The 10,900-nt window shown below is 43.2% G+C and overlaps 1 protein-coding gene across 2 annotated transcripts in view; it reads right to left on the bottom strand.

Moving 5' to 3' along the window:
• The window catches only part of stom (stomatin), a 9,628-nt gene extending 3,891 nt beyond the window's left edge, over positions 1-5,737 (bottom strand). Inside the window, exons 1-6 of one of the 2 annotated variants that reach the window (XM_017425546.3) lie at positions 5,548-5,737; positions 3,443-3,475; positions 3,068-3,177; positions 1,947-2,019; positions 1,036-1,118; positions 701-904 (exon numbers count right to left, since the gene is read on the bottom strand). In XM_017425546.3, coding sequence (XP_017281035.1) covers positions 701-904; positions 1,036-1,118; positions 1,947-2,019; positions 3,068-3,177; positions 3,443-3,475; positions 5,548-5,620 — 576 coding nt within the window. In that variant the 5' untranslated portion in view covers positions 5,621-5,737. The remainder of the gene's footprint in view (positions 1-700; positions 905-1,035; positions 1,119-1,946; positions 2,020-3,067; positions 3,178-3,442; positions 3,476-5,547) is intronic. The other variant, XM_017425547.3, reaches the window with a different exon arrangement.
• Between the last annotated feature and the right edge of the window lie 5,163 nt (positions 5,738-10,900).

The following is a 10,900-nucleotide window of genomic DNA, read 5'->3' as shown; positions in this document are numbered from 1 at the left end:
GTATCAAATGACAACAGACTCCATTATCTTCGGCCGGCTATAGTTTCACTTTTCACAACTTTCCCGGCTCTTTTACAACTTGTTTGTTTGCACTTTTTGGATTGTTAAATATTCTTTTTCGTGGTTCTTCTTTAAGTGATAGAAGAGGTTTCTTGGGTCGGCGTCAGATGAGAAAACAGTCTAATAGCAGAGTTAGCATTAGCATTAGCAGAGTTAGCATATTAGCTTTTTCTGCTCCGTGTCGGACTTCTTGAACCAAATCACAGACGTCCCCCTGGTTTTGGTAAAAGTCTTTCTTCTTAGGCTGCCTGCTAGCTGTCTCTACTTGTTGCGACCCCGGGTTTGATACTTCCTGCGTCTCCATCTTTCAGCACTTATGGTGAAAACACGGCGCCGCACAGAAAGCCGCTGCCATAAAGCAGCGTCATGTCGCAAAACGGAGCTTCTTCGCAAAATAGTTATTTTTTCTTCTAATTTTTACTTCTATAAACTGAATGTATGCAAAGGGCCAACACTAATACATTCGTCTTAGCCTACGTTATGAAATATTTACATGAATCATTGATACAATTATGATAGAAACGACAGAAGAAAATATATCACGATAGACACTTTTCTATCGTCCTCAGGATATGTATCGTTATGTCGCCCAGGACTAGGCGGCGGGCGACATGCATTCCTGTAAGGAAAGCAGGAGTACCTGCATGCTGTGTGCGATCTCCTCGCGGTCGGACAGGATCTCCGCCAGGTTCTTGGTGCCCAGCACGTTCCTCAGGGTGGTCTGAGCCAACAGCCGGGTGGCGGCGTCCGCGTTGGTGATGTTGGCTACGGCCAGAGTGGCGTTCTGGACCCGGTAGTACACCACGCCGTCAACGCTCACCGTCACAGAGTCTTTGGTCAGCACCTGGGGGGCGGGGGAGAGGGACACCGATCAGATTGCGGAATCCGCTCCTGGTCTGGAGGAACGCCATCCTGTGTGGACAGCATTCCTCCAGGACCAGGACGTCAGATGATCTATAAGAGGGTGCGTCGAACCTCCTGAGGCGGGATGTCGAAGGAGATGGTGCGCATGTCCACGTTGATGAAGTTGTCGGTGCACGGCACGACGAAGAACAAGCCTGTGGGATCACAAGAACGCAAAGACTGACAAACACAACGACGACGGGAGCCGAGACGCTGGCAGGACGCCAAGTTGAACCGTCCCCGTCGGACTGCAGCTGCGCCGGCGAGGAGAAGCGCCGTCCGAAGAGAAGTGAGCCGGCTGCTTTTTCAGCCGAGATCGACGCGACGGGAGGAAGCTCTTCTTCTCCACAACATCCGCTGCACTCAGTGATTCCACCTATTATAAGTGGAGATAAAAAGCCTCCTCCGCTCTAATGCGCCGAGGGGAAACCCGGGAGGATTCCGGACAAGAACGGACGCCGCTCTTCCAGGAAGCAAAACACGATCATAAAAAATATTTTGAGACGACGAAAAGCCCGTTTCAGACTAAATGCGGGACAAAAACGATAAAAGAACGCGGCCGTAGCGCGGCCGTCGGTCACTGAGAGAGTTTGAGTTTGACTAACATTAAATACGGAGGCAGCTGAAGAACGGCGGGCGCTATTTTGTGTCAGGATGCTGGAAACTTAAGCGTCATTTTGAAACGCTTCCTGCGCGTTTCATTGAAATCCCCTCCAGATGTTTTTGCTAACAGACGCGCTTACACGCAAAGAAAGGCATCTTCACGAGCAGCAGAATTTAAAAACGCGACTGTTGGCACGTTATCGGAGGTTAAAGGGTCAGAATCCTGGCCTCGATCCAGGCTCTCAGACTTCATCGCCAAAAATAACCTCAAGTATTTATAAACAAAGACGAAGAGCTCAAGTTAGCAGCCGAGGAGCTCTCGAACTGATTACTGGATTAATCTGAGGCAAAATAATAAATAAATAAAAGAAGCGTCTCACCGGGTCCTTTGGCTCCTCCCCGTAAAATGCGCCCGAGGCGGAAGATAATGGCTCGCTCGTACTCCTTCACGATCTGCGGAGCAGCAGAACACAACCACGAACAGACGAGAGCAAAGTTGAGATGTTTGCCCTCAAAAAAACCTCAGACTAAGTGTCAAGCACGGAGGTGGAGGTGTGATGATCTGAGGTTGCCTTGCACCAGTTTTGCAACCTTGACCACAAAGGCTCCAGTAAAAACAACAAATGTGAGGCCAGCTGACTTTCAGCCTAAATCAGGGGCGCTGTCCTGCTGGTTTACAGCACACGTGTCAAACTGAAGGCCTGCGGGCCAGATCCGGCCCTCTGTAACATTTCATCCGGCCCTCCAGTCTGGGACAGATCCAGTCTCGGATTCTTATTTTGCTTAAAAAAACTGAAGTTTTCTCTTGACAGCGACTCAGAAGCCAACAATATATAGTTTTAATTTCTGTATGATCAGGTTTTTGTTGATGGCTTTTTAAAAAAATCTGTTTTAATGTTAAAAAATTCCTTTAAAAGCTGAGTGAGGCGTAAGAAATGACAGCTAATGATGAGCTTTTTGAAGTTTGATCTATTTGTCTGTGTTCATTAAAGTATGTTTGCTCTAAATTCTGTATAATCTGTAACTGGGAAAAGGTCATTGATATTTCTATATGAATGATTTGACATAATACATCTAAAACTAATTAATTTATATAATTTTTAATAAATATTGATCGTGATCGGACCTTAGCCGGGACCAAATGTTTAATTTTGGCGCCCTTGCATCACTGGGTTTGACTCCCCTGTTATACAGGATAATAATCTTAAATAAAACGGCTGAAAAGGAACCCAACCTGAGTGAAACGGTGCGGCGGCACCTTTAAGAAAGCTGCACATGGAGACATTTTGTAACAAAGAATGGGCTAAAATTTCAAAAGCATTCAGAGAGACTAGAAAACAATTAATTTTTTTGAAATATTCCTGCTAAAAATGGTTCCACGATCTGTCGAATCGACGCCAGATTCAGGCTTAGCGTTGCGTTAAACGCTGCTCATTTGATCCCTTTTTCACCACAACCACGAAGGCGAACTCTCGAACTCTAGGCCGGACCGTCGGCTGACCTTGATGCACATCCAGATGGAGATGGGCAGAGTGAGCAGCACCAGGAGGAGGGAGAATAACACCAGCAGCCAGCCGCAGACGCCGATCGAAGAGTCCGCGTTCTCCAGAGCTGGGGGGACAAAATTAAAAAAGCAGAAAACGTGCGGTGAAATGAAACCCGTCGACTCGTTGGGTCCTAACACGGGGTGAGTGTCCGCCCATTCCTCCAGCGGTTAGTCACGCACCAACCAACCACTCCCGATGCATCCTGTTAGTCGGGTTTAACGCCCACTCCACGTGCTCCTTCAGTGCGCTCGTGTTAGGGTACACTCAGGCAGTCGGATCCGTTATTAAAACCAAAAAAAAAAACAGTAATGGGTAATATAGTCTCATACCTTCCAGGTCATGTAAAGTGTACTTGACTGGACCTAAAGACAAAGTTAGAGGTGAAGCAACGATTGGGGATTAACCAACAACCTAAACCATTTTGCGGCGATCAAAGGATGAAAACAACGGGAAAAGGAGAAAAAAAACAACAACAATATAAACCAGCGGGGATAATTTAATTGTTCAAAATGATCCTTTTAAGACTTTATCCGTCTGACAGCCTGTTTGTAACGAACGGCACACAAACCAGACACAGAAGGCTCACTGCTTCTTCCTTTTTATACGTTTTTAATCATAAATTTACTGCCTTAAACTGAGCATCAGTGACGTCAGACATAGATAACTATTTAAACTTGTTAAATAAATTCTCTTATTTCACTTTTGTAACGGCTTGTCGCCATTAACGGGAGGGATTTTAAATATATTTGAGAAAATTCTGGGCAAAACAACCGGATTTCATATCGGCACCACACCCTTAAAAATGATACACTGTCTCTGGGACATACAGGGACACGCAGGGACAGATGGAAATAGTCAATTCACTGAAATTTGTCGATAAAATGAGTCAAAATGAAGGTCAAATACTGCGTTAGATGTACATAAGTCGAGATATTTCAATTATTTTTTTGTGCTTTGCAGTTTACTGGATTTCATGTGAATAAAATGACAAAAAAACATAAAAATAAAATAAATATTTGTGTTTGGTTTTGTTCAGGATTTTAGATAAAGATCACAGAACTAAAAGTGTTCAGAATGTATTCTCTAACAGCTGTGAGAAACAGCGAAGTCGTCGTTAAATTTGTGGTTTTTAATCATAAACTTTGGGTCAAATGTTTTATTTCTCTAAAACATTATCAGTCTAACACAAACTAAATTTATAAATAATGTTTGGATTTGATAAAGTTTGTTGAAATTCCCCCAAATTTCCATTTCATTCCCATAAATTCCTGCAAATGGAGAGTTTATGGAAATTTACCACCCCTTTGGAATCCATTTTTATAACCAAAAGCAGCATTTTTTATTTTTTTAAAGGAATGCTTACCCCTCTTGTAGTAAAGGCTAGTTAGCTGAGGCGGCCATCTTGAATCAGGTAGACGTCAAAAGTTAATCAGATGACGTTCTGGTCGGGGTGTAAGTTTATGGTGGCGCCACTGGCGAGGAATTCGACTATCTCGCGAAAAACTCAATTTTTCTATTTTTTTGTTTGATTTTTTTGTACATGTGTCACCTAGAATAAAAAATAAACACTAAATATTGTTCGCTACCAAAAGCCTACCACATATTTTGTAATAAATAAGCAAAATAGGCAGAGTCAATTTTTGTTGCCAACAATTACGAGCTGTAAACAAAGATAAGGGATTTCCTATTGAAATTTTTACAAATTCCCTGATAATTCTGAGTGACATTAAACCCCAGATATTCATTTAATGATGTAAATGTTGTGTTATAAGCATTAAATTTAAATTAAAACATCGACAATTCGCACATATTGACAGCTATCACGGCTCTGACGTCACGCTTGTTTTATTTGTAAACATAATTATCGCTTTTATTGTTTATTTTGCCCGTCAAAGACCAAACTTTGACACAGGTGACCCGTGTTTTATTAAACCAACAGCTTTCCATTGAAACCACTTCCGGTCAGGGCTGCGTCATGACGTCACGGACGTAATCAATGCCAGAGCGGAGGGCGTGACCAAACAGCCACACCCGCCATTAGTGGTGAAACCGGTTAAAACAGCGTTTTAATAATAATAAAAAAAACACATTTAACTCCTAAACGCAACATTTTTCTAATATTTTTTTTCAATTGTATGTTTAATGAAATAACCACGAATCACACTAACAGCCTGAAAGAGGGCGGATAAAAACAGCGCGGTCCTATTTTTATTTATTTGTTTTAACCGTTAAATCGTGCGGCAAAACGGTTAGCTTAGCGTTGCTACAACCCGCTCGCAGCCACTATACGTTTCTGTTACTTTATCCATGTTTTTTCGCATCGTAAAATATCACATAACGACCTGTTTAACGACAGAAAAGGCAGAATTGACTGGATTTTTTTTTTACAACCCCACCCCCCCGAACCCCCCGACCCGCAGAGAGAAATCTTTACCTTCGACTGTTTGTCGATCCCGCCTTTTCGGGTCTTTCATTGCAACCCCTTCGCCTTCGTTGCAGGTCTCCATGATCCACCACAAGTTTAAAAAAGACCAACTAAATGTGACAAACACCGTGCGTGGAGGGGAGCAGCTGCGTCTCCGTACAGACGGGTTATCACCCTGAATTTTGTCTCGCAGGCGTGATGACGTAGCACGCACTTTTCGCTTATTCTCCCCCTTGTATGGCAGGCCGTCGTACCATATAATCAAACTTCTCCTATTATCAGGGACGGCTGGTGGAAGTGGGCTAATAGGGCTGGTGTTTACGATAAAAAATGTTAAAATACCAAATAAACACAAATTAAAAATATTGTATCACGTTTTATGAAGGGCTAACTTTTCACAGCCCCGTTCTTTTAATGTCTTTTATGGTACAGAATGATTGACAGGCATCTTGTTCCTCCCAGGAAAAACGACATAATTTCGTAATTTCAGATATCTGCAACGCAGTTGTTACCTGATTTATAATTAAACTGCACCCCAAAAATATTGAAGAAATTCATTATTCCATCGTACCTGGTCTTTACTCTTTTTTTTACTGACGTCTGATGTTTTTAATCATAATTTGAACACATTCTTAATGACATTTTCTTAACTTAAATTGTTTTTTTGTTCCAGTTATTCAGATTTATATTATCAATATGAAGCAGCTTCTCATTTTGGACGCTTAAAAGGACGTTCACAGCAGTTTACAGCGGTCAAGAATCCATACTTTGCATAATCCAACTATTATATGATAAACTTGCCATACATGAAACAAACAACCGGCACACACACAAGGCTTTGTGCCAAAATAAAAGCAGGAAAACATTTGTGTTCAACTGCAATCTAAAATCAGATCATTAGATATTTGTTTACTTGACATAATGACACCAAACCTAAAAAAAAGGGAATGTTTAATAATTTAAGTCTTTTTTTGTGAAGACTGATAAACTCACTTGGTTTGCCAAAATCTCTGATTATGTCTGAAAGTGAAAAGCCTTGAGCGGCCTCCCACGCCTTACCCACACCCCCATAGGGGTCGTGTTTTTTTTATTTTAAGGCCTCACGAGCGGAGCCCCGGTGCTGTGGGACCGAAGCTCTCCTTTCAGTGGCAGCTGATGGCTAAAAACAGCACTTTAAACAAACTCGTCTCAGCCGGTTATTTTTGCCGTGGGGGGCGGGACGTTTTTGGGAAGAGTCGGATTTCCCCAGGTGAGCTGGAGTCATTGTGAACAACAAACCTAAACTTCGGCTGCTGTTTAGCTGTGATTTATCACTTGTGTCGTATTATTTCTGCGACGACTACAGAAACAGTAACCGAACCCTTCCACTCCGCCTCAAGTGGAGGAGTTCAAGCTTCTGTCATGGTGAAGAAGGAGCCGGGTCGATTCGTTGGTCCAACTCTCACCTGTCGCCAGGAGATATGGATCATGACCAAAAAGAAGGAGGTTTTGAATACAAGCGGATCCCGTGTGGAGTGGTGGGACTCAGCCGGAACACCAGCTGTGGAAAGAGATGTCTGACGTGAAAGAAAACGACAGACCGGATCAGCGCCCGCGTTACTGCCGAAGGTCCATCTGCCTTGACAACCAGCCCCCCAAACCATTCCACCTTTGTCCAGTTGAGAACCGCGGCCTCGGGTCCGGAAGAGCTGCGAACCGTTCCCAAGCGAACGCCGACAGAACCACATCGTCCGCAAAGAAGAAGAGACGAGACTCCGAGGGCTTCCAAACCAGACACCGTCCTCCCCGCGTCTTCTGGTCTGAGTGACCCACCATCACTGCAAAGTATCACCAGCCCAAATTAGAGACAGAATACCCCCACTTCCCGTCAAACTCCAAGTGACAAATCTCCTTCGATGTTGTCTCTGCTCGATGCATGCCGACGGTTTGACCCTTCTCAAACAGACGGACATCTTTTCATCGCACCAGTTGGGGTTAAATAACTTGTCGCCAGCTGAAACATAATGGCCCAGGCAGCAATTATCCAACAGGAGGCAGTGTATATAAGAGGGAAGAGTTTATTTTTTTATATGTTAACATTTAAAATGTGTCCAATCCTGGTCCTGGAGGGCCACCATCCTGCATGTTTTCCTTGTTTCTCTGCTCCAACACACCTGATCTGAATGAATGGGTGATTAACAGGCTTCTGCAGAACATGAAGAGGTGATTTAACCACTGAATCAGGTGTGTTGGAGCAGAGAAACAAGGAAAACCTGCAGGATGGTGGCCCTCCAGGACCAGGATTGGACACCCCTGGTCTAGACATTTGCTTCGTAGGCACAATTATAAGGTTTGATGTCGCAAAAACCGTAAGCTTACCAACAAATTCAAAAGAAACTGTCTGCAGTTAGATTACATCTGAAAAAAAGAGAACTTGAAACACAACGCTGGAGCTTTGGAAAACCACACAGGAAGTCTCATTGTGTAAAATCACTATAAGAGTGACGTGGCGACATTTTCAGACACGCCAATTCGAGCCATTTAAAAGAGCTAAAACAAGAGTCCTAGCACTTTGTTCGCTTCTGCAGAACCTCTTCCGGCTGGAATCACTGACGACGCTTACTGAAAGCTTTGGAGTCACGTGAACCAAGATAAGATTGCAACAGAAATCCAAATGAAGATGGAGATGGCTTAAGATGCTTTTAACAAGAATGAGGCGGCTGTGTTCCAACAGCAGCAGCTTCAGGAACGTCTATCAAAGACCTTATTAAACCAGAGAACTACAGCCACGTCGTCACGGCAGCAAAGCACCTCAGTGGAAGTCGGGAATAGCTCGCATTCATCGGCCATGTTTATGTCCGAGACGCAGAAGAATTCGTACAACTGCTTCAGGTTTGGCGAGAAGCGGGGTGTAACTTCACGTTCAATCTAAAAAAAAAAACAAGTGGTTGTTTTGACTTCTGTAGACGAAGCTTAAAATAAAGGAGGGAAAGCAGTTGAAACGTTTGATCCGTTGACCGTTGGCGGGCCCGGCTGAGAACATTTCCTGATCACTTACAAAAAACCTCCGACCGCATCGGAAGTGGCTCGTTAATGGTTTTACAGCAGAGCGGAGAGCGAATCTTTTAATGGGATGAATAAATAATGGGGAAAAACTACATCTGAAACATGAGCCGAAACGGGATCAAATCTCTGAGAGCAAAATGCAAAAACAATAAAAGAAAAATGGGGCAGAAGGAACTAAATGGTTTATAAGTAACCAAGCTAATAAAAAAAGCTGATGTCAGGAGTACAAACAAAGATGGCAGGAGAGGCGAGAAGGACAGAGGAGTTGATTTCTAATCAGAGGAAAAATATTTGGGCTGAGGTTGAAGCTCGGATAAACTTGGTTTTGGTTTTTGAAGGTTTGAAGGTTTAAAAGAACGACGAGCAACCATCCTGGAAGACCTTTCCATACCTTTCCGCTCTGAAAAACAACTGTAAAATACACAAAACACTGGCTTTGATTTGGATCTAAATAAAAAAAAAAACAATTTTAAACCCCAGAGCTGGAACTGGGTCATCAATTTGACCCAATGCTGGAAAAATTGGGCTAATAGGACTATTTAGTTGAATTAAGGCTAAAACGAACAATCTATAATCTGAGTTATTAGATAATTACAACTAGGGGTTGGTGGTAGCTAGCTGAGCTAACTGCTATTAGCACCAACTAATGTTAAACCAAATCAACTGCTAAAATTGTTAACAAAGCCAACCGGGTTAATCGGTTGTTTTCATCATCTTATCTTTACTTATTACACCCTGAAGCAGAACTCCAGTCAGGTCCAATTTGGTCGAAACGGCTCGTTTCCGATCCAACCACCGGGTCAAACGCTTTGACCCAATATTTGGTCAAACCAGCCCAACCTGCTGCCAGAAGCTGAGTTATCTAAACAACCCAGCAGTTTTCAGAGTGTGAGAAATGCTTTCGCCCGTTCCCTCAGTCAATATTCTGTCGTCTAACTGCATTTAACAGACCCTCCAGGATTTCACAATGTTGCGATCGCAAGTATTAACGCAAAATCAAGCAAACCCTGCAAAATCGCAACTTTTTGCAACTTTGCCCAAAACGCTGCAACTTTCCCGCAACTTTAACCCAATATTTATTGTTTCTGAAGCGATTCGCCACCATTTCTGTGGTCTGGTCTCTTCTTTGTGGGTTTGTGTAGCGTGGAATACAAAATAACCCCAAATAACTCAGGAAGAAGACACGNGCTACTTTTAGCTAGCTTTTTCACTTTTAACTACTGTTCTACTGTTTGTAGATTTAAGCTAGCTTTTGCAACTTTTAGCTTATAGCCAACATTTTCCCCTTCTAGCAAGCCTTTTGCTACTTTTAGCTAACATTTTGCTACTTTTGGCTAGCTTTTTCACTTTTAACTACTGTTCTACTGCTTTTAGATTTAATTCTAACCCTAACCCTTTGCTACTTTTAGCTTATAGCCAACATTTTTTCCCCTCTAGCTAGCCTTTTGCTACTTTCAGATTAGCTTTGAGACAGATTTAGGCTCCTTTTAGATGCTAGCTAGCCTTTTGCTACCTTGAACTTTTAATTAAGCTTCTGCTGTTTCTAGCTTGTTTGCACTGTTACTTTTAGCTAGCATCTTGCTAGTTTTCCTTTATAGCTTGTTTTGTGCTACTTTTAGCTAGCTTTTTCACTTTTAACTACTGTTCTACTGTTTGTAGATTTAAGCTAGCTTTTGCAACTTTTAGCTTATAGCCAACATTTTTCCCTTCTAGCTTGCCTTTTGCTACTTTTAGCTTTGAGACAGATTTTGGCTACTTTTAGATTCTAGCTAGCCTTTTGCTTTTGCTGTTTCTAGCTTGTTTGCATTGTTACTTTTAGCTCGCTTCCTTGTAGTTTTAGCTACCCAATTCTACTTTTAGCTAGCATCTTGGTATATTTAGCCAGCCTCTTGCTAGTTTTCCTTTATAGCTTGTTTTTTGCTACTCTTTGCTTATAGCCGGCGTTTTATTTTTCCCATCTAACCAGCCTTTTGTTTTTAGCTTTTAGCCATTTTTAGCATGTTTTTACTCCTTTCAGCTTCAGCTTTGTCTCTGTAGTGTCTCTTGTTTACGCGCCGTCACTGATTGGTCCGCTCGTCTTCCTCAGCGGTCCGTTACATCGAGACAGACCCGGCCAGCAGGGACCCCAGAACCCCCATCGTGAAGCTGAAGCAGGGCTTCGAGCCGCCGACGTTCACCGGCTGGTTCCTGGGCTGGGACCACGACTACTGGACCAGCGACCCGCTGGAGCGCGCCATGGCCGAACTGGCCGTCTGAACGCAACCCCCCCACCCTCGCCCTGACCGTTGACCTTTCTGCTGTTCTACTAGCACTGCGC

Source organism: Kryptolebias marmoratus, linkage group LG14 (genome assembly GCF_001649575.2).
Source record: "Kryptolebias marmoratus isolate JLee-2015 linkage group LG14, ASM164957v2, whole genome shotgun sequence".
NCBI classification, from domain to species: Eukaryota; Metazoa; Chordata; class Actinopteri; order Cyprinodontiformes; family Rivulidae; genus Kryptolebias; species Kryptolebias marmoratus.
The sequence above is the reverse complement of the archived record's forward strand: the minus strand, read 5'-3'. Positions and strand labels throughout refer to the sequence as shown.